This window comes from Echinops telfairi, unplaced genomic scaffold (genome assembly GCF_000313985.2).
Source record: "Echinops telfairi isolate 266 unplaced genomic scaffold, ASM31398v2 ScPeMD7_5592;HRSCAF=6446, whole genome shotgun sequence".
Lineage (NCBI taxonomy): Eukaryota > Metazoa > Chordata > Mammalia > Afrosoricida > Tenrecidae > Echinops > Echinops telfairi.
Window position 1 is genome coordinate 22,709,572 of NW_022109491.1, and position 24,242 is coordinate 22,733,813.

General features: G+C 36.4%; 2 protein-coding genes and 1 non-coding gene across 6 annotated transcripts in view; all 3 read right to left on the bottom strand.

Moving 5' to 3' along the window:
• ITCH (itchy E3 ubiquitin protein ligase) overlaps positions 1 to 24,242 on the bottom strand; it is a 129,794-nt gene that overhangs the window by 25,474 nt on the left and 80,078 nt on the right. For all 4 annotated transcript variants that reach the window (XM_045295594.1, XM_045295596.1, XM_045295597.1 and 1 more), the window contains 7 exons: positions 23,391 to 23,486; positions 19,072 to 19,246; positions 14,703 to 14,772; positions 9,265 to 9,349; positions 7,821 to 7,949; positions 5,537 to 5,609; positions 4,702 to 4,773 (listed from right to left, as the gene is read on the bottom strand). In XM_045295594.1, coding sequence (XP_045151529.1) covers positions 4,702 to 4,773; positions 5,537 to 5,609; positions 7,821 to 7,949; positions 9,265 to 9,349; positions 14,703 to 14,772; positions 19,072 to 19,246; positions 23,391 to 23,486 — 700 coding nt within the window. The remainder of the gene's footprint in view (positions 1 to 4,701; positions 4,774 to 5,536; positions 5,610 to 7,820; positions 7,950 to 9,264; positions 9,350 to 14,702; positions 14,773 to 19,071; positions 19,247 to 23,390; positions 23,487 to 24,242) is intronic.
• LOC115871445 lies at positions 6,615 to 6,721 on the bottom strand. The gene has a single exon (XR_004047309.1). It is a non-coding gene; the product is annotated as a U6 spliceosomal RNA (small nuclear RNA).
• Positions 20,235 to 21,152, bottom strand: LOC115871329 (glyceraldehyde-3-phosphate dehydrogenase-like). Its single transcript, XM_030887021.2, has one exon. The coding sequence runs from the start codon at positions 21,084 to 21,086 to the stop codon at positions 20,235 to 20,237; it is 852 nt and encodes a 283-aa protein (XP_030742881.1). The 5' UTR covers positions 21,087 to 21,152.

Below are 24,242 nucleotides of genomic sequence, written 5' to 3' on the forward strand. Positions count from 1 at the left end.
TTGAGCCATTTGTAGTGCTTTATAATTTAACTGTTTCTTTCTTGTATTATATATTTAACTGTATATGATTTAACAGTTCATTCCTTGTTATATATATAATTATCTTTATAAATATATTAAATTATCAGCAATTTGGTTTTATCTCTCTTGAGAACCCTGTCTAACACACCTCCTAAAAGGTTATGCCTAAAGACAGATGGCCAAATTGATCAATATCATATGTGAAGGACAAGTCTATAAATGAACTACAATGGACAGATAATTTTACTTCTTCCTGGATATAAAATTTATCATTAGTTTAATATCAGGTTAGGAGAACATTTGTAAGTGTCATTACACTTAGCGGGTGGAGTGAGGGGATTCACAGGGTCTGCATATAACGCTACTATTTTATGGAGTGGTTAAGATGAATTATCACATTTAAATATCAAGATTTACATTTTTCCTACGGCTTTCATCCCCATTAAGCAGGTCTTTTTTATAAATTCTAAGTCAATTAAGAACATTCCAGCTGTAACAAAAAGTGCAAAGAAAATAGTGTCTATGATAACAGTCTATGACTACATCAGATGGGTATCTATGCTATGAAAATCAGAATTGTCTCCAGATTAAAAATATCTTAATTTGCTTTAACAACAATAATATGAAGGAAAATAAACAATACAAATTCTTCTCTTGCAAACCCTCCCATAGTAGTTGGTCTATGTTAACAAAAGAAATATTACCCAGAGAAATTTTATCTAATAATGATGGGGGAAAAAAATCAGATGCAAAATTTGACACAGATTTATCAGTTTTCCAAAGTAGCAAAATATTTCTCAAACTTTTTATTTCATATTTAGCTGAAGGATGTCAAATCCAGTGTGACTTTTTTTTAGTGTAACATTTTTAAACAACTGTTTTAGAACCACCTGTCATTTCTGCAAAATTCTTTGGGCTTTAAAAGTCAAAGATAAAGGTCATGAGCAACTAAAGACAAAACAGATGATGAACCAGATCTTATCAAAAATTTTAAATTTTATCAAAGGACTTAAGCAACAAATTAAATAACCAATTGCAAAATGGAAGAAAATTTCAGAAAATCATCTATCTATAAGGGTTTAATATGTAAAGTCTATTTAATTATTTTTACTTAAACCATGAGCAGACCAATTAAAAGAAAAACTGGCAAACGACTTCATTTACCAAAAGAGGTTAACTAAATAGCCAACAGGCACTAAAAAGTTGTTCTACATTAGTCATCAGAACAATGCATATAAGAACCTCAAAGAGCACGTCACCTCTAAAAAGATGGCTATGATACTAAAAATATTTCTCAAAAAGAGAAGAAAACAGATATTGGTGAGGATGTGAAGCCATTGAAATACTCATCCATTACTGGTGAGAATGGAAAATGGTACAGCTGTTGTGGATAACAGATTGGTAGTGCCTTTAAAAAGTTAAAACAACCACCCCATGACTCATTCCTAGGTATATACTCGGAAAAATTGAAAGCAGAATCTTCAACATTGGTACATGAACATCAATGTTCATTATCACAGCACCAGTAATAGCCAAGATGTAGAAACAATTTGAACTTCAAACCAACGAATTGATATGTGATATACACATACAAGAGAGAAATGAGAGTAGATACACCAGAATGGATTAGGGGATGGTGGGGGGGATAAAGGGGGTATCGATCACAAGGACCAATCTAGAACCGCCTCCCAGGGGGACGAATAACAGAAAAGTGGGTGTAGGGCAACGGATAATGATGTAAGATATGGAAATAATAATCTATAATGTATCAAGAGTTCGTAAGGGAGGGTGGGTAGGGGAGGGAGGGGAAAGAAATTAGTAGCTGATATCAGGGGCTCAAGTGTAAAGAATGCTTTGAAAATGATGGCAGCATATGTGCAAATGTGCCTTACACACTGGAGGAATGTATGGATTGTGATAAGACATGTAAGAGCTCTCAATAAAAGTATGTATTTTTAAAAACTGCAACTGAACTGTACATATAAAATTTCAAAATGGAAAATATTTTCTTCTACAGATATAATGTGGCAAAATCGTAGGACTTATTATTGAACAAAAATACCAAAATGTGAAGTTATAATTCTCTGCCTAGGTCTATACACTTCTGAAGGTGATGTTTCTATCTTCTAATACTTCCTGCAGGAATTCTGTACTGTTTAATTTATACCAATCAAATGGTTTTGGCATGGCCAAGGGACTTGAAGAGTGCTGAAAATGCTGAGTTTGTTGTTGCTGTTTTGAGACGGGGGAAGCCAGGAGGTGCACTATCAGGGCTGTAGGGTAGATGGATAAGATTTTCCAAGGAAATTCTTATATACGATCAGCAAAGACTGAGCAGGTTCATTGTTGTGATAGATAAAAATTTCTTGATGCAATTTTCTTGGCCTTTTTCTCATTAGTGTAGTTTTCCATTTTCTTAAAATGTCTTCATAGTAGTTCCTATGATTGGCCTGTGTCCTTTGTGAAAAGCAAAATCTAACAAGATTACCTCTTTGTAATTTCAAAAACAGCATAACCTTATGAGCTGACTTCTCTGCCTTGAATTTAAATGATTCAGCAGATCCCCTCAGAAGCCACTGTTTTGACTGAACTTTATTATATTGGTAAATCCAAGACTTAGACCTGGTTTGATTCTTCCCATAAAATCATCTTTGTTAGCTTCGGTCCTGCATAAAAGATTGATGGAAAGATCACCTAGGATCTAGCTTAGCTGTTTATGCAATCAATGCCTTTTGCACCCAACCAGGAGAAAAGCTTGCTGAGGCCCCGATGTTTGCTTAAAATTGAAAATGCTGAAGTCTTTGAGATCCCAACTTCAGTCACTATTGCACCAATGGTACTTTTATCTTCTTCCACTGGGTTCTGGACTTCAGCCACAGTTGCTTCATTCCCTGAGATTTGAGTCTTCCTTCTAGAACTGTTTTGTTGTTGTTTCAATGTGGAGCAGCATTCCTATAAACTTATTGCAAAGCTTCAATGATTTGGCAAGCTTTCCACTTGGGTTGTTAAGTTTTATTATTTTTAGCTCTAACTTCATTTCTTTTTCCTGTCGCCCAGAAAGTATCTTCTCTTTTTTAAAGCATTCTAATGAGGCTAAGACAAATGAATTACCGAAATACCTAATTTATAGCCATCCAAAGACTGCAAAGACATGTTTGAAAATATACTGCATGAAATATAAACCTGTGCATACATGAGGTTGCACAGCAATACTTTTTGACTTATTAACTACCAAATAAAAGGGTAATTTAATCACATTTTGTATCTTTTGAATATTTCTATCAGCAAGTTATATTCTAAGAAAAAGCTCCACTAGAGCCTGTCTCAGTGACTCACTCTCTGACATCCAGCTGATGTCTACTCATTGTGATCCTGTAGGAAGGGATTACCTGCTTTGGGTTTCCAAGGCTGTAAATCTTTGTGGGAGCAGAGAGCCTCATCAGTCTCTTACTGAGTGCCTGGTGGGTTTGATCCCTTGCATTCAGTTCAGTGTTTTGTAAAAGCTAGTACTATCACAGAGAACTTGTGGCTCTGTTGGTTAAGTATTGGACTACAAATCACAAGGTCAGATCAAACCCACCAGTCACTCCATGAGACAAAGATGAGGCCATCAGCTTGTATAAGACATCTACCAAATCCTCAGAAATACTATAAAGGGTTGCTGTGAGTTGAATTGACTCACTGGTAGTGTGACTGTGTACAGCTATCCTAATAGTATCGTAGGGGCTATATAATAAAGAATCATTTCCACACTTCGACAAAAAGCAAGGATGAACAATTACATAAATGTTTATACATTCTATATTTTTTCACTAGGCATTTAAATTTTCCCGATAAAATTATTCAAATTTAGTAGCAGTTGGTTATTAGTGATTTCTTTTTTTAAAAAAATCATTTTACTGGGGGCTCATACAACTCTTATCACAATCCATACACACATCAATTGTGTAAAGCGCATTTGTACATTCATTGCCCTCATCATTCTCAAAACATTTTCTCTCCACTTAAATCCCCAGCATTAGGTCCTCATTTTTCCGCTCCCTCCTCCCTCATGAGCCCTTGATAGTTTATAAATTGTTATTTTGTCATATCTTGCCCTGTCCGACGTCTCCCTTCAACCACTTTTCTGTTGTCCGTCCCCCAGAGAGGAGGTCACATATAGTTCCTTCTAACTAGTTCCCTCTTTCCTACCCACTCTCATACAACTCTTATCACCATCCATACATACATCAATTGTGTAAAGCACACTTGTACATTCACTGCCCTCATCGTTCTATTAGTGATTTCTACAACACACATTAAATAAAAGTAAATAACTCAATTTCAGAGGAAAAAATAATTTACTTCTGAATAGTGTTAAAATTAATTATTCTTTCCTATAATTAGTATAACATGCTTAATGAAAAAAATGCAAGTAGTGGAGAATATAAAAACTAAGCCTTTTCCTCTTACTAAGTAAAATACAAACATGCCTTACACATATATATATGCCCATGCGCAAAAATCTGTTTGCATGTTCCCAAATGGTAAATACTAAAATAGATGGCAATGAGATAGAACTTAAAAAGTCAAGGACTCTAACTCAAAGAACTTCAAACTACTCAAATTAAAATGCCAGCACCAGGAGGCAGTCCTGGGCTGGAAGTCAGAATGCAAACTCTTAATTCACTGAAATTGTACCTGCTGAAAGGAATCCTCGAACAATGTTTTTCTTGTCACCGTAATCTTTATGTGCTGAGGCATGGCCAGTTGCTGAAATACAAGAAGGACTTATGTCAATTTTTACCACTGAAATGGCCTATCAAAAGAATCAAAAGGGGAAAATTTATTTACGTTTTTCATTGCATAGAATATCAAGCATGACTATGAATGTGAATTTATAACCAATAAAGTTTTAAAATGCATTTGTGAACATTCATGCCAATGACAGATTATTTAATAGCTAGCTATGCGAGAAACAGAAGAAAACAAGTTATCAGATGCATATGGGCTTACTTAGCATGGGCCAAGTAAATCTGTACTTAATTTTATTTTCAAAAGACTACTTCAGATCCATCGTGTGTGTTTGGGTCCAGTTAATTACAAGAATGTGAAGTTTAAAAATATTTACCATAGTAACATTTTGATTAGTATATTCCTTTTTAATTAAGTTACATTTAAATTAAATATTCATAGGGAAATCATTAATTCAGAAACCTTGTTTATACCCCACAAATAATTAACCACATGAGGAAAATACTTTGAATACTTATCAAAATGCTACTATGTATATCAAATATCAGAAATGAAAGGGATTCATTACAATTTACACACCAGAAAATGTCTTATGTTTGAAGATTTTTGCAATCTGCAAGTAATGAGTACTGCAGAAACAAGAGTAATGTTTTCTTATTCAAATGATTTCAAATTTTTTCTGCCAGACAACAGTAGTCACCAGTTACCTAACTATTTTCACCATCACTATGTAGTATAAATAAAGAAAAGGAGTTACAGAAAATCCAGTCCTAATACTAACCTGACACCAGAACCGGAAATACTGAACCTTTGCCTTGAAGTCCCGAACATAGGCTATCTGGGGTCCATTGTCTCTGAGGAAGAACAATGGTTAGCATGGTGTATGCAGCAGCTTGTCAGAGATTACTGAAAGAAACACGTATGGGCATCCAGACACATACCCCTCATTACTTAACAAATACAAAAATATCCATTACTTAATACATATTCCTATACAGCCTTTAAAAACAAAAAAATATTTTCTCAAAAGTATTTTTTATTTATAAGAAACAGAGGGAAATAAGTTTCTATCTTTCTATAACTGTTAAGGGATTTTCTTCAATGTAAGCCAAATCTAATACAAATCAGTTAGCCTGCAAGATTAGGTAAATGAGTGAATTTCTGGTGGAGGGAAAGGAAAGGGGAGGAGATTTTACCAAGGGCTCATGTAGAAAGAGGGTCTTTTGGAAATGATGTACATATGGCAACATAAGTACAAATATGCTTGATACAATTGATGTATGGAATGTTATAAGAACTGTAAGAGCCCACACTAAAATGATTTTTTTTTAAAGAGAATTTCTATCTCTGAGAATGCTGTCTACCACAACATCCATTCTCTGTGTACTTAATTCAAACTCCTTGATATTTAACTAGGCAGATTCCTCTTCAGGAAAAAACGATTACACTTTCCTTTGTGGCCATGTGACTAGATTCTGGCCAATGAGCTACAACTGTAGGGAATCTCCTTTTTAAAAATCATTTTATTGGGGACTCGTACAACTCATCACAATTCATACATACACCCACTGAATGTCAAGCACATCTGTACATTTGTTGCCTTAATCATTCCTAAAACATTTGCTTTCTACTTGAGCCCTTGGTATCACCTCCTTATTTTTTCCCTCTCCCTCCCCCTGCAGGGAACTGATTCTCTTTAAAGGGAGTTGATCTAACTGGAAAAGAATTGGATTTAGCTGTCTTATCTATCTAATATAGTTCAAGAGACTAAAATAATGAGTTGGGAAGTGTTTCTATTTCTATTTTATGAAAGTTTTTTAATAACTGTGTTGCTTTGCCAGATACTGCTTTTTTTCTTCTCTAATATGGAACGCTTCATGAATTTGCATGTCATCCTTGCGCAGGAGTCATGGTAATCTTCTCTGTATTCTAATTTTAATTTTAATATATGTGCTGAAGCAAGCACACTTTTTTTCTTCAAGGAATTTGTTTGAGTCAAGTCATCAAATTTATTGACAAAGTTGTTTAAAATATCACTACTTTTTAATATCTGTATATTCGATAGTGATATCCCTCTGCCATTTTAACATTGGTAATGTTCTTTTTTCTCCCTCAGGTATACTAGGGGATTTATCTTTTCCAAGAACCAACCTTTAGGTTGAATTTCTCTAGTGTTTCATTTCAAATTATTAATTCCTGCTTTAATTTTTTTAAAAACTTTTTCTTAAATTTTATTAGCTTACAGATTCTGTCAGTATGTCTCACGCATATATTATATATATTTACATATCAGTACAGTGTCTCTCTCTAGAGCAGCCCCTATAGGCAGGTGTATGAAACACCACCAGAATAGAGCCCTGGTGAACTCTACTATGGCTCCGAGTCCTGCGGTGGTACCAGGGCTTGTCCCAGTGGCCCCGCGAGCCCCAGGCCCTTGATCTAAAGGCCTGCCTTCTGTCCATCCTCTGCTCCTCGGACAGTTGTTGGTGCTGCTAGGGAGACCAAGGCAGGAGGAGGAACAAAGCCTGCTTTAATTTTTTATTACTTATTTTTCCTACTAACTTTGGGTTTAACTCAGTCTTTATTTCCTAGTGTCTTAAGGTAGAAATAAGATCACTGATTTTAGGCCTTTTTTATTTTCTAAACCAGGCCCTTAAAGCAATACATTTTTCTCAAAGAAGTGCTTTAGTTATCGATATTACAAGTCATATTTATAATTTAGTTGCCTTATTTAAATCATCTCTGTAATTTAATTAATATTTAATGGTATGATTTCCAAGTATCTCCAATATGCTTGAAAATGTTATTATGTAGAAAGTATAAAGTTTAAAGATAACAGGAATGAAAGAACACAGACATCAGGCAGTGAACAGATGGTAACAAATATGTAAGCTAAGTTGAAATATTCATAAGAGATAGAAATACAAAATATTTTGTGGAAAGAGACCTACAGGCAAGCTGACTCAAGAAACAGAAAGGCTGCATTCCCTGCCAATTCAGATCTATACATCAAAATCTGAGGACCAGTTTTCATTTTTAATCTATTTGTTGTTTAGAAAACTTACAAGGCTGATTTTCCTGTGCGGGGATCTATATAGGTAGTTGCTCTTCTATTGTGGTCCACAAAATAGGGAATTCCATCCACAGTGAATCTCATTTCCCAGCCTTCTGGTAAAGGTTTTTCATTTAACTGACTACAAAATATATAAGAAAGTAGTACCAAAAAATTTTAGAGTAGGTTTCTTTTTGCTAATATCAAATCACGATGCCTGTAATTGTAGCCGTAAACTTCTAGGGAACCATTCTTTGCAGTGCCTTTAGTGGTTTCATCGACATCTCTATCTGAACTAACTACTTACCTACTACTATCACGTGGCTGAAAATCTTTATAGAAGTAGATAGCCCCATCTTTCTTTTACATAGGAGCTGGTGGGCTTGAACTGTTGACCTTGTAAACAATTGTCCTACATTTACCCAACAGCTCCAACAATACCATACTATAAGCACCTTGAACTCAACCATCACTTCTGTCTTTATGCCTGTGTTCCTCATCTACCCAATCACTTAAATGGATTCCCATCAAGAAGGCTTCAACTAGTGGTGGCCTTAGAGTAAGACTGCCCCATAGCTGTAAATCTTTACAAAAGTAGACTGCCGCATTTTTCTCCCAACACTGGCAGCCAAGCATTTTTGTACAACCAGGACTCCTTGTGTGCCACTCTAAACAGATTATGGTAATCAAGCTGTGCCCATTCTGTCTTAGCAGTCTTTCCAGTTCACACCTACCTTCAATACCAAACATCATCTTTACTCCAGTTTATTAAACACTGAACTAAATTCTCCTAACAGCTACCTAACTGGTTTTCTTGCCTCCAGTCTTATACTAGTCCTACTCTTATATTCCATGCTACTGTTATCAGATCTGTATTTCAAAAAGATAGTTATAAATTAATAGTGTTCTTTAAAGTACTCTAATGGGTCACCTCCATCTGGCACCCATTCAAGCTTCTATACTCTGACCCTAACGTTCCCTTTCAGACTTTTCTCCCATCCCACCCTCCTTACATAAAGCATAAAAATTCCTCTGTAATTTTTATTTCCAAAATGTTATTACAGTTATAATCAGATATACTATGTGGGAAAGTGCAAATAATCTACCAAGTGATACTTAATTTTCATCTGAAAGCACTCAACCTTCTCTAAAAAAACTATTAATATTCTATAAACTATCAAAAGAGAATTTTGCGATATTCAGATATTTGAATGCAATAATGAGACATAATAGGTGACCGTATATTCTAATATAATACAAAATATAACTGTTTCTCACTTATTTTATATATAAAATAAGAAAGACCAAAAATGGTAGCAAATTGTAAAAAGACTGCCAACTCTATCTTTAGAGATAGAGCGTGAAGGCCTCTCAGAAGAGACTATGTAACTTCGATCTGCTTATAACTGAGTCAGAAATAAGGCACCAACTTTCAGAGGTAAATAGAAAGTTCTTACCCTTGACTTCTGGGGTCTTCCCACTGTGTAATACGAGTGTTATGATTGACAAAATATACTCTGCCATTGCTGTCTGTTCTCTTCTCTTAAATAAAAGAAAACATTACTTGGTATAATCTTTTTCCATAAGTTTAAATAATATGATAAGTTCATTATGCCTATTTCTCATTGCATTGATACTTTGGGAGATTTTAACTCCTAACTCTAAAAGTTTTCATTTATTTTTTGACAATTTATGTATATGTTTACTTAATAATAATATTACTAAGTCCTAGGTATTAAATAGATGTAATTCACAATGCCAGTCCATAGGATTTTTCTGCTTAGTTCAATCAAGATGGGCAAGAATTAAAAACACAGAAACCAACAGCAGGAGTTGTCACGCAGATATGGACTCGGGGTGACACCATGTGGAGCACAGTGACACTGCTCCCTAGCGGCAGTCCATGCTGTTCGACAGGGACACTCAGAGTCAGAATCAGCTCAGTAGCAGTTGAGTTTGTTTTTGGTTTGAGTTCCATAGGATATGTGATTTTATTTTTAACCTGAAAATACAAGAACGCAAGTGATCTATCCAAAATGTCAGAATTAAATAACAGACTATGGAAACTCAGATGTGTCCATTTGGGATTTCTGACATATCAAATAATATTTAAAACATACTAGAAAAATATAACAACTGTTTCTTTGCTATGCAGTAGACATTATGGGAGGCGTTGTTTCTGTTTTAATATATTCAGTTACTTCATATACTCATTCCAAAATCCACTGCCTTAAGAGCTTTATTACTTTCCCTGTAAGAGCTGAGCAACAGAATTTAATTCCCTAATTACACATGAAACTACTGTTAGTTTCTCATTTACCTATTGCTTTAGCATTCTCCTTGATTTCTTTTTTAGATTCTACAAAATTTCATCTAATTTCCGAAGCTTTCCTATCAGTCACACGGATATGTTTCCCTTTTTAATGACTAATCTTTGAACTGACTTCTTTGCCTCACCAATGAATTCTTCATTAAGATAGACCTCCTTTTTGTATTGTATTTTTTCGTTTACCTACAACATCTCAAATAGATCATTGAAGTATTGAAGATTAAAGCATTTCTAACAATTTTCAAACAAAATTTGAGGTTCAATTCAAAGCTGATGAAAGAAATTTTTATTTCTTATTATTGGAAAAATTATAGCTAAGCTATAGTCTTTGAAAGTTAGTTTTTTAACATTTAATTCTAGTTCCTGTACGGATTCCAGGCGGCAGTGAGGATATAGGTTCTAAAAGAATGTTCTGGTGACTCTTAGGTGTTTTCTACATCAGCTATGCTACAGCAGAAACAGAACTCCAGGTATGAAGTACGGAAAAGTGAGACTATCTCTGGTGACACAATGACATTCCTGAATGTTAATATAGGCATTACTGCGCACAGCACTTGGAGAACTAAGTCACGTACCAAGCTAAAGCTTAATCTGGAACAAAAATAAACTCTCACAATGCTATGGCTGGCCCGAGGTGAAGTTCATATTCTTGGTAATCCCAGCAAAATTTTAAAATTAATTATTTGAGGACTTTAGAATTATTTTTCTTTAAAAAAAAATCCCATAACAATAACCTCACTCTACAACTTGAGGAACTGGGAAGGAAAACAAGAACAAATTAAGATTAAAGCTACCAGAATTAAGGCAGTAACAAATACCAAAGCAGAAATAAAAAAATAACTTAAAAATAATAAACTTTGAAAATTTAAAGCAGTACTCTAAATGAATACCTGAACATGTATGTATCTTTTACCTGCTACCTAAGTTTACATTTCAGCTAGAGATTTTCCCTCCAGACATAGTGTGACCATAAGATAAACTTAAAAGCAAACTTGTTTCTCATGTGCACTCTAAATATCTACCGGTGACACCAGCATTTCTTGGAAGAGACTGCAAAACAGAAAATGTCAAAGGTATATATTTGTAAACTGAAGACTCATCTGCTACATGAGAGGAACTGCTGTGGCTAGAGAACTAATTGCTTATTTTGATGAAAAATTACTGAACCAACCCTAAGCACATATCAGAGCACTTTCTTGATAAATAAAACAGGGCAACGAATGTACAAATGTGCTTGACACAATTGATATATGTATGGATTGTGATTAGAGAGTTGTATGAGCTCCCAATAAAATAATTTTTTTTAAAAGAAAAGAAAAATGAAAAGCTTTACAAATAAATGGAAATTAAAAGTACTAATGAAAAAAATTAAAGTTAAGAAAAAATATTGACATCTTTTTTTGGAAGGAAAAAAACAAAGGCATGGATGACTATTACCCCTAGCCTATAAAATTATAATCCATGTCATCAGCAAACATCTGGTGACTTTTGGATAAAATTAGTGACTGATTTGAACTTTTCCTGTTACTTATTCTTGATCCTTATGATATCTTACTCTTCAGTTTACAAAGAGGATTAAGTTTACTTGATCCATACTATACTATTTTTATTCCAGGATAAATTCTGCTCACAAGAAAATGTACTGATATTAACTAATGCCAATATTGGCATTCCCCAAATGACCCATAAATCATCAGAAGGGATGAATAAGGTCCCTGGAAATTCTTTGTAGTTTATATTTTGGAAATGCCTGTGACTTAGACACTGTTGAATTGAGCACATCCTATGGGTTAGCATTATTTTTTCTCCAAGGTTTTCTTTATTCCTGGTGGAAAATTTCTCTTTCTGTGTGTATTGTTTTGTGTGCCTGTGGGAGCATGATTTATAATAACAAGTAAAGAAATTTTCCATTTGGGATCTATCATAATAGTGTAAATGATTTAGATTTTAGATTATGATGATTTTTTTTATCCTGGGATAATATAGTGTGTGGATGAACACATTGTAATCTTTACTGGCCTTCTTCTGATAGTTCAGACTCCATGTTTGAACAATGTTGGTGTTTTTTGTTTGGTTTTTTTTTCTTTTTTTTCCTTAAATTTGAATTATGAAATGATTCAGAGTTCAGTGTCATGTCCTAGTTGTGAAATCTGTGCTTCTGGACTTGAGAAGCTGCCTTTGGAACCATTACTTCATGTGTGGCTCGGCACAAATGAGCTAGCATTATGTTTTTCCCTTCCTGGAAAGTCATTATGTACTTTTCCTTTTTGTGGAGTAAAGGGACTATCTCTAGTTTTATTGATATATTTGTGCACAATAAATAGTTTCACCCATTTATTTCTTTAAAAAAAATTAAAGTTATAATAGCATGAAGCTTTATACTTTTTTTTTTTTAATGAAATCTACTTTTATTTCATAGCAACTAAGTGAAAAATTATCTTTAAATTTGGTGGGCTAACAAAGCCCTATTAGACTATAATGTTGAACCCAAAGTAGCCTATGTTTTCCAGAGTGTGCATGTGTTCAAAATTCTTTACTGACAGCTTGGAAGGTGATAATCTCTAGTCTTTGCATATAAATATCCAAAAGGGTGAGGAGAATGTATTTGAATATACAACAAACAATGCTGTCAATCGCAGAATGCAAACAAAGCTGGTATTTATGGGACACTACTATTTTTAGGTTACTTCTGAAGGGATGGCAGGAAGGGGGGGGGGAGAATCTCTTCATTTGTTGAAGTACTAGTGTTGTCACTGGTACTACAGAATCACAAAGCTGTGCTCAGAGGCTGAGCAAGATGATCATGAAATAATCTAGAAACAAGGCACTTTCAACTGCAGGAGCTTAAAACCTAAAGGTAATCAGACTATAAAATAGCAGGGAGGAGGCTGATAACCTGAATAAGCCAAGATTTCATCTTTAGAGGTAAAATTGTAGCGGACTTGTTACAGGCTAAAGTAAAAGTGAGAAAAATCCTGATGATGGTGCTGATGATAACCACAGAGGTCAAGGACTAGCTATCAGAAAAGCTAAAGGGAGAGGCAACATAGTTTTTCCGATGGCTGCTCTCAAGACGTAAATGGCTGTTTCTGACAAAGGATAATCGGGTCAGCTTTCCTACAAAAGAATATACAAAGGTGATTGTGGCGATGAGTGCACAATGCTTGATTTGATCGAACTATTGAATTGTATGACATGCTACTTATAGTTCAATAAAATCTTAAAACTGAAAAATAAAGGATCAATCTCATGACTTTCAGATATATCTTTGCAGTGCATCGATTTCATTCTAAAAACAAGGTTGGAAAACCATCCGTGTCTGGGAATGTAACCTGCCAGGTCAGGTTAAACAGGACCTATCATGAACAACTTACCGCTTCTCTTCTTCTATGGTATTCACCAGAATGTCAGGTCATGGTGAAAGTAGAAATTCACTGCTTTCATCTGCCGTTCCTTTGTTGCAAACCGGCAGCAATAAGAGTTTTAAGTGCAGCCTCTATCTATCTTTCTTTGACTCACAAGAGTTTGGGTTTTTTAAATCATTTATTTTGGGCTCATACAACTTTATCACAATCCATACATACATCCATTGTGTCAAGCACATTTGTACATTTGTTGCCATCATCATTTTCAAAACATTTGGATATAACCTCAGTGAAAGAGCACTGGGGTCGCGAAGGCGGGGAGTTTCTCTAGTATCATATTTTACTCAGCTTCTTAAACTGTGGGTCACAACCCCAGATGGAGTCACATATTCTATGAGGGGGATGTGAAAACTTTGTTAACAATCAAAGGTTTCTGAATGTACGAAGACCAAAATTAATTTCAAAATCAAACGTGTAATGAATCAGATGTTTCTGGCAGTACTTAGCCATGTTGCAAATTTCCTAGGTGAAAAGTGCTCACCAGTGGAGAAAATTTAAGGAGCTCTGATACATATTTTATTCAATTTTCATAATTTTTAACCTCCATTCATTCATGTGTATAGTTTTACACACTTATCCTATGTACAGATTCTCATATCCACCACCACAATAACAAAGCTATTTCATCACAACAAAAGAAATTCCTTAGGCTGCCTTTGTATTTGTACCTACCCAGCTCAGACAACCCAGGGTCTCTTGGCAATCACTAATCTGTTCGCCATCTCTATAGTTTTGTCACTTTGAGAATGTACTATAAATAGAATTATGCAGTATATAAATGTCTAAGATAATCTTTTTTCACTAAGCAAAATACTCTACAGATCCAGGCAGGTGGTTTGGTGTACTGACAGTTCATTCCTATTTTTATTGCTGAATCCTCAAAACAGTTTTAAACTCTAAAACAGTAAAATAATTCTGAAGTCACATAAAAGTTTATTATAATAAAATAGCTTAAAATGTTTGGTGGAATTTTTTGGTACTCTCAGCTTATAATTTAACACTTCCTAGCTATTTACTCAAACAAAAGCAGAGTGAGTCACTCAACAAAAGACAGTGATTCAATTATGCAAAAAGGAGAATATCAGCCATAAAGATCTAATTTTTGAAATGACAGTCAATGAAAAATATTCACATGACTTACCCCAACCAGATGGCAGTGGGCCAAGGGGATCAAATTCTTTATTTTGTGAAGTAGCAAACAAATCTTGATTCTACAACGGACATAAAAGTAGTAAAACTTAAAATAGGTGATTCTGAGTCCCAATTAACTTTCCTCAGCTGTGTAGAACATAGCATACTCATATGGAGTTCATATCCTAGAGAAGTGTTGCCCAGTCAATATACTTTCTTTTGGAGGGAAGGGTGTAACAAAGATCTTTATAAATTCAAATAGTAGTGACCTCCTCCCTGGGGGACAGACAACAGAAAAGTGGGTGAAGGGAGACGTCGGACAGGGCAAGATATGACAAAATAACAATTTATAAACTATCAAGGGCTTATGAGGGAGGAGGGAGCGGGAGGGAGGGGAAAAATGAGGACCTAATGCCGGGGATTTAAGTGGAGAGAAAATGTTTTGAGAATGATGAGGGCAATGAATGTACAAATGCACTTTACACAATTGATGTGTGTATGGATTGTGATAAGAGTTGTATGACCCCCTAATAAAATGATTTTTTTTTAAATTCAAATAGTACACAAATAATGTGTAATGAGAAAGTTCCTGCAAATCCTCACTCCCAAATGACCATTTTCATTTGCTAAAAAATTATATAATATATAGCTACTCCAAGAGTTGTAATTATGAGGAGGGACAGTTTATCCAGGTAGGGTAAAAGAAAATCAAGAGTTAACTTTTTGAAAAAGAGAAGCAAGTCATATGGACTGTGCAGAATGAATGCTTATGTTTACATGTACATTGTCACTGTATGCCATCAAATTGATTTCAAATCACAGTCTGACCTGGTTAAGACAAGAGTAGAACTGCCCCATAAGGTTTCCTAAACTGCTGTTTGCCGGGTCTTTTCTCAGCCAAGCCCTTATAACGTTATCTAAGCAGAGTTCTTTACATTTAGTCAATTGGGATACTACTGTGATTGCTCAATAAAACCAGTAAAGCTTTCTGCCTTATAAGATAATTGACCAAATATTACATTCCAGCTGCTTTGACAAAATACAAAATCACATGAAATTGGGCAATAAATCCCATAAAGTCATCATGGAAATTGAAAATTATAAAAACAGCCTTATTTACTTCATCTACTGATTTCTCTGTTCTCTGCTAATTCAAAAATGAGCCATAATTTTCACCCTTATATATGTGGGTACATCCAAAGTATTGCTACTAAGGTTCCAGTTCACACACACACATATTTATTCGAAATAAAACATATTTAAACATTTCTCTGATCAGTATACGGTTATAGACAATTCTCTCGGTAATATATTTTTCTTAGTCTTCTTAGGGTGTTTTAAAGAACAAGATCCAATCAAGACAGTAACTTCCGAGGGGATCTTCTAGGTCAGTTAAATTTAAGGGAAAGGTCATTTCTGAAAGGTTGTGGTAAATGGGGGAACCCAAAGGGGAAATTTTTATAGATTGGATTTAAAGACAAGATGATCACAGGGACTTATAATTAATAAGTTTTAAGAAAATGAAAACTGCACCGGTGATAATAAGCCCAGGAAAGCTGAATCAAGGAATTTTTCCCCATCACAATATATCTGGTTCATTATAGGGGAGCAAGGGCTTTAAGAGAATTTCATTGGGAAATCTTAACAAAGTCACCCTACAGCCCTGATTCATGGCCCTTCAAACTCTTCTTTGCTTTCTAAACTCAAAAATTTTAAATGAGCACCATTTTGAATCACTGGAAGATGCCCAAACTGTCACTTTGACATGTTAAACATCAGAGTGCAGATTTCTTCAAAGAACAGCTAAATGGAAACAATGCCTTGAGAAGTATACAGACATAGAAAAGGAAATGTTAAGAAATAATAGTTTCACATTTTGTTTTTGTTTATTAAAAGTTCCTATGATTTTGCAATGATACCTTTTACTTACCTTCCTATTTCAGTATGCCTGAAATTTATATACTTCTATATAATGCAAATTTAGACATTTTCACATTTTTAATATCATAATAATACACTTAACAAATAATTGCTAATTTAATACCTAAGCCATAATGGTATTTCTAGTTATTTATTTAAATCAAAATCCAAACAAATTCATCACATTATATTTGGTTGGGTCTCTTAGTCTCAATTAAAAGGAGTATTATCTTTTGTTGTTGATGCTTCAATGCCTAACTTATTGCAGCAATCTGATGATTCGATTGTGGCTTTAAGGAAAATAAGATGCCTGTGCCATCCTTACAACCACTACTATGCTCAAGCCCACTGCTGCAGCCTGTGTCGATCCACCTCACTGAGGGGCTCTCTCTGTCACTGAACCTCTTAACTCTATCAAACATGATGCGATTTTCCAGGGGCTGGTCCTTCTTGAAAATAGGAGACTAAAAGAGTCTCACCATCTTCACTTCTAAGGAGCATTCTGGTTGTACTTCTTTCAAGGTTTGCTTTCAAGATTTGCTAATTCTTCTGGTAGTTCATGGGATAGTAAATGTTCTCCACCAACACCATAATTTAAATGCATCAACAATAGCAGTAGAGCTTTGTGGATGAATCTACTGCCCTAGAACCAGAGTTGGGACAACAATGGGGTGGGGGGCACTTCATACGCCACCCACAAAGAGAATTTCTCAGAAACCTCCTCTTCCAAGAAGCTGGTGTCAATGTTCAATTCATACCTTTGAATATTTTGGGGAGGGCTACCATAGGCTATTAAGTTCTAAATAATTTAGAACTACAAAGTGATGAACAGACACTTCAGACGATTTCTCAGATTACTCTGGAGTGGAGTAACAGCTAAACTTTAAGAAAAGTTTCAAAGACCATGACTATCAAATTGATTAAGCAAAACACAGTGGATGCTTCAGAAATTTGTTATATTTTCAAAAAGAATGCTTTGAAAGATCAATTAATGTAAAAATAAAATAGAGGGACATTTACAATTACAGTTTCAAAAAAAGGGACAAGACTGGAACTAACATTTCTGAGCATTTAATATGTGCCAAACATATTAGAAACATTATTTTATTTTACAGAATCCTCTGAATAAAAACTTCTAAGGCTATTATGTAAATCTAGTTTATAAAGTAAATGAGTTTTGAGGCGCCTAAGTAATTTACTCAAAGTATAATAGAAAAAGAAACTGATAGAATCAGCATTCGAACACTTATGTGTCTGACTCTGTATCACACAATTTTCCCACTGGACACCCAGGAGGAAAACTAGGTTAAAGAAAGCAGGCAAGCTAGGCATTCAAGCGCAGAAGAAACTAGCCAGACACACCAAAGGTAAATTTAATTCAGAAAGGAAGATGTAAAAGGAATAAAGGGAAAAAGAAAGGGTAGACAAGAGACAAAAAATTAATTTCATTTCTCAAATCACTGGAAAGGGGGATGTACTGACACCTATTTAGAGAAGGTGACAGAAAAAACTATACTTTATAAAGGTATCTCAAACCAAAGTACCTCAGTCCATAAACAAGTAGTATAGGAAAGGTGCTTGGATGATGAAGGTGAAATTGTGTACATTGAGTAATTGTTACAGTGAGGAGAGCAAGATGGAGGTAATACATAAAGAAAACAGGAATATGAAAGGTGCTATTTTACTTCAATGGATTCTTAACAGAGATAACACATCTGAAGCAAAGGATTGACAATGGAGAGGGCTGTCTTTTCCTGAAGTCTAGAGAACTGGTTTTGTGTTTAGGGCCTATACATCTATACTATTCAAATCCAGCTTGTATGGCACAGAAAATCAAATCTCTTAAAGAGAAGCTCTCTAATACTTTTTGACTTGAAATTAATTATGCTAGAAGAAAATATGTAAAATTTAAACAATTTGTTTCCAGAAAGGTAATATTTTTATACCAAAGATAATATCATTTCTTTCTCGTTTAGCAAAATCTTGTTTAAAAAAATTAAAATTTACTCATTATCCCAGAGCAACAAATAATTAGGTAAACTATTTAATGAATGGAAGAAGTGATTCATCTCTCACTAATTCTGTACAACCACTTGAGTTAGGTGGCTTTTAGATCAAATCCTTCAAATATTCTGTGAAGTTAAGGCAGGACTAAATTTAGAGTTTTTATTTTTCAAACAGCTTGGGTTTTTGTCCATGAATTTTAGTTGTCCTATTTTCTTTTTGTTTGTTAATGTTAAAATAAAGCAAAACAGGTTGGACTTCATGATATGACAGAGAGGAAAGTGTAGATCCCACTGGCAGAAGACATCAGAAAGGGCCCCCAAACAAAATCTTCCACAGCCACACTCAAGTTGCAATGCTACTGTACCTTCCTCCTCTTAGTACTCCGCACAGCACAAGCAGGAAAAGCGTGAGGACATGAACAATCTCAACTTTATAATGCACAGGCTGCTCACCCCATAAATGAATCTCTGGTTAAACTGCTGCATTGCTCCTTGAAGTTGACTTCTCTGTAGCTGCCACTGTTCATAGTTACGGACAGACTCTAATGTCGGCCTCTGCCATGTTGTTGTTCTTGTGAAATGGTCAACATAATAAATACGTCCCATGTTGTCAACCCGCCGTTCCCAACTAAAGCAGGGAGAGAAGGGGAAAAAAATCAAATAAAAAATAGCGGTGAAACAGAAATGAATTAAACAAGAACTCTTCTTGGCTCTGGTGCAAATTTGGCGAGATTTTAACCTGAGACATTATCTTTTATTTACCTGAAGTTTTTAATTTTAAAATGGAGTGTAAGTAAACTTAAAGGGAATTTCCCTAAAAATTCTTTTTAGGAGATCATAAAGAGGGGAGAGGGGGAAAAAATGAGGAGCTGATGCCAGGGGCTTAAGTGGAGAGCAAATGTTTTAAGAATGATGAAGGCAATGAATGTACAAATGTGCTTTACACAATTGGTATATGTATGGACTGTGATGAGTTGTATGAGCCCCTAATAAAATGATAAAAAATAAATAAATTTTTTAAAATCATAAAATATGAGTTAAATTCTCAAAATGAAGTAAGTATTAAGTCTTAATCAGTCATTAAGAAAAAAGTTCTCCCACATGGAGCAATGCTGATGGAAGCCAGAGCCCAGGAGCTGGACACCAACACTGAGATTCTGCCACCGCCACTGGATCCACAAGACTTTCCACCCATGATCATCCTGCATTTGGTGTCATTGCATGGCTGTGTGAGTCTAAAGAGGAATTTATGAACTAGTATCAACACATGGGGTAATATCGGACTTATGGACTTGATCTGATCTGGGCTGGAACATTTTCTTAATGTACAATTGTTCTTTGATATAAAGTTCTCTCTTACACACACACACACAAAAAAAAGTTCTCATTTTCTAATGTCCCCCCCCCCCCCTGGGTATAGTGTACTTTATTGATGGTACATGACAAAGTCGAGTTCTCTAAGCCCCTCCCCTTCCTTCAGGGGGTCTGGATGGAATATTCTCAGTGTGTTGGGGGATTGAATTAGGGGCAAAGACTCCCCAGCAGCTGAGGGCCTCTCTTCCTCTAGTGCTGTTGCTGGGGCTGGTGGTCCAGGGGGGACTCTTACTCCTTGGAGGCTATGTGGACCATGAGATCCACCACTCTGTTGCTGTAGCCATTTCATTGTCATACCAGGAAATGAGCTTGAGGGCAGTGCCAGCCCCAGCATCAAAGGTAGAAGAGTGAGGGTCACTGTTGAAGTCACAGGAGACAACCTGGTCCTCAGTGTAGCCCAGGATGCCCTTTAGGGGACCATCTGCCGCCTGCTTTACCACCTTTTTGATGTCATCGTACTTAGCAGCTTTCTCCAGATGGCATGTGAGATCCACGAGGGACACATTGCGGGTGGGGACATGAAAGGCCATGCCAGTCAGTTTCCCATTCAGCTCTGGGATAACCTTGCCCACAGCCTTGGCAGTGCCAGTAGATGCGGGGATGATGTTCTGAGCAGCCCCATGGCCATCACGCCAGAGTTTCCCAGAGGGGCCATCCACAGTCTTCTGGGTGGCAGTGATGGCATGGACTGTGGTCATGAGTCCGTCCACGATGCCAAAATTGTCATGGATGACCTTGGCCTGGGGGGCTAAGCAGTTGGTGGTGCAGGAGGCATTGCTGACAAACTTGAGGGAGTTGTCATACTTCTCGTGGTTCACGCCCATCACAAACATGGGGGCATCAGCAGAAGGGGCAGAGATGATCACCCTTTTGGCACTGCCCTTCAAATGAGCCCTGGCCTTCTCTACGTTGGTGAAGACACGAGTGGACTCTACAACATACTCAGCACCGGCCTCACCCCACTTGATGTTGGCGGGATCTCGCTCCTGGAAGATGGAGATGGCCATCCCATTGACATTAAACTTCCCATTCTCAGCCTTGACAGTGCCATTGAACTTGACGTGGGTGGAATCATACTGGAACATGTAGACCATGTAGTTCAGATCAATGAAGGGGTCATTGATGGCAACTATTTCCACGTTGCCAGAATTTAAAGCAGCCCTGGTGACCAGGCGCTCAATGAGGCCAAATCCGTGCACTCCGACCTTCACCGGGATGCGGCTGGGACTGCATGGGACCGGGAGAGGCGGCTGTCGCACGAGGAGGAGCAGAGAGCCTCTAATGTTCTTTTTACTGTTGCAATCATAATGTCACTCTCAAGTCACTACCATTCAGTCAATTCAGACTCATGGTCCTAGAGAACAGGCCGAATGGCCTCTGTGGGCTTCTAAGACTGTTAACTCTTTACAGTATGAAGAGTAGATGAGTGGAAAGCCTCATCTTTCTCCAGGGGAGCAGCTGGTGGTATAGAACTGCTAAGCTTGCAGTTAGTAACCCACTAACCTGATGGCCACTATGCGACCAAGGCTCCTTGCAGTCATAATGGGGATACAAATGATGCACCCAGCTTTTTCAGACACTGAAAACACTTTACAGAGATGCAATTTTAGTATTTATTGTTTTACATTAGAGTACCATATTTAATTACGTAAACGCATTTCTGTAATAATTTGATGACTTCTACCTGGTTGTGTCCAATATTCTGGGTATTAGAAAAAATAAAATAATAAATATCTTTAAAACATCACTCCTTGTGGCAAAACAGGGAGGGTAAAGGGAGAATGGGTAGGAAAGAGGGAACCGATTACATGGAACTGTGTGTGACCTCCTCCCTGGGGGACAGACAACCGAAAAGTGGATGAAGGGAGACATCGGACAGGGCAAGATATGACAAAATACCCATTTATAAACTATCAAGGGCTCATGCGGGAGGGGGGAGCGGGGAGGGAGGGGAAAAATGAGGACCTAATGTCGGGGGTTTCAATGGAGAGAAAATGTTTTGAGAAACCATGTACAAATGCGCTTTACACAATTGATGTGTGTATGGATTGGGATAACAGTTGTATGAGCCCCTAATAAAATGTTAAAAAAAAACACATCACTCCTTATTTCTTTTTATTTCATCAGAAGACATTTTCTGGATTATTAAGCGTATATGCAAGATTATGGCATATACACATATATTTGATGGGGGTTTATCACCCACTCCAACAACCAGAGCTGTAAAGAGCCCTTGTGGAGCAGTGGCAGTGCTCAACTGATAACCTAACAGTTGGTGATCTAAGGCCACTGGCCACTCCAGATGTGGCAGTCTGCTTCCCTAGTGAGATTACAACCTTGGAAGCCCTATGGGACAGTTCTACTCCATGCCACAGGGTTGCTGTGAGTCAGAATTGACTTGCTGGCAATATTTGTTGTTGTTTTAAAAAAACAAACAAGGTTTGTTACTGTGTTCCCTCTGCATTAAATATATTTTCTTTTTGTATTAATACCAAACACATTATTAATCAAATATCCTAATGTCCCCAACTATTTTGCAATGACCTCAATCTTTTATTTTAAGTTACCTGATACGGAAGGAATTTTTTCTTGCAGGCTTTAATTTTTATTCTGTTAAATAATTACTCTTTTCCTCCCCCCATAATAATTAACTCTTAAAGAAAAACTAATTCTGTGCACCAGGCTGAACTAGGGGGACACATTGTGCACCCTGAGTCATCATGGGAGCAGGGCCACCTGGCCTGAGGGGGGTGACCAGGCCTGTATTCTTGTTTTCTGGGTGCTCTGGCCACACCCCACACCAGGGAGCTTAGAGAAGCCCAATGACTCCCCCCCTGCAGGGTCTGTGCCTGCTGGAGGTAGAGGCTGAAGCAAGCGGCCCCACTGTGGTGGCAGGGCTGCAGCAGGCAGCATCCACAGCACAGGGGACACAGAGCTGACAGACTGGAGGGGCAGGGGAGGCAAAGACTGTGGCTGCTGTGGCCCACTGGGCCCCCCAGACCCCCTACTGCAGCCCCCTTTCCCCCTTGCCCCACCCCATTCACCACCAGTTAAACAATGACCAAAGACCTTTCTTAAGCCGGAAGTAAAAACCAAAAAAAAAGAAAAACTAATTCTAAAAGTCTATGGTTCTGAGACAGGTAAAACACAGGAAAACTTTTGGGTAGCAAAACCTAAGAAATCTTTTGGTCAGATGAATGAAAAGAAAAATTATTCATCATGCTCATTTATCTCTGGATCTCTCCTTTTTATAGTTTCTACCTACCACAAACTAAAGTGGATGGAGAAAGGGCTGACCAAAATACAAAGTAGGAATCTGGTGATGATTTTATAAAGATTTAATACAAAGCGCTAAATAAACATTTTTTTCCCCTCTTTTATAAAGTTCAGGTACTTACCCAGGAGGTAGAGGTTCTGGCCGATCCCATGTTGTTCGTTTTTCAACATGATCTACATAGTAGACTCGCCCATGCTGGTCCATTCGCTGCTCCCAACTTAAGTACAAAAATTTTAAGGCTGGTATGGTATATGTGTGAATAAACAGCTACATTATAGAACTGAGGCAAATAAACTTGTCAGTATACAATGAATTATATCAAGAGAATTTAGTAGAAAAATATCATCTTCTGAGGGTGATATTTAATAGTTAAAATGTCTTCTCCACATGTTATCTGTTCTAGAAAATGACTTTATTTAAGAGACCAATGCCACTCTCAATCTGATCAGGTAAGTTCAGGGCTTGAATACAAAAGAAAATTTTAACTCAATGTAATAAAATTTGAAGACTGAGCTGGCTGAAAGGCAATGGTCTGTCTGCATTTTACACAGAAAATTAAAACAATATGACTATCAAATGTTTCTGTGGCATAATCCAAAAGGGAAAAATTAGAGGATTGACCAACATGAATACTATAATCTCCTTGGTAAATTGATCCCCAGAGTAGAAAAGATAGTCAATCATTTAGCTTGACAGTAGTAATCACTTCTAAGAACATTAATTTCCTCTTTCCTAACCCCATGTACAAATAACATTCTAATCTGACATACTAAAAGGAAAAGGTTTTAAATGCCATTGTAAAATAGTTTTAGCTGCAGTCAATTATTTCTAATTAGTATTCTAGGGTCCATTTTAGCTAATGAATGCTAGAATGACATTCATTTATACATATATAAATTATATTTAAGAGTTTTATTAAAGATTAAATTGAAATCATGAATACTATTTTTTTTCAATTACCCATTTATAAATA

What these genes read in the sequence shown, in the direction of transcription:
- LOC115871329 (XM_030887021.2), bottom strand. Translation starts at nt 21,086, where the DNA reads ATGGTCTACATGTTCCAGTATGATTCCACCCACGTCAAGTTCAATGGC.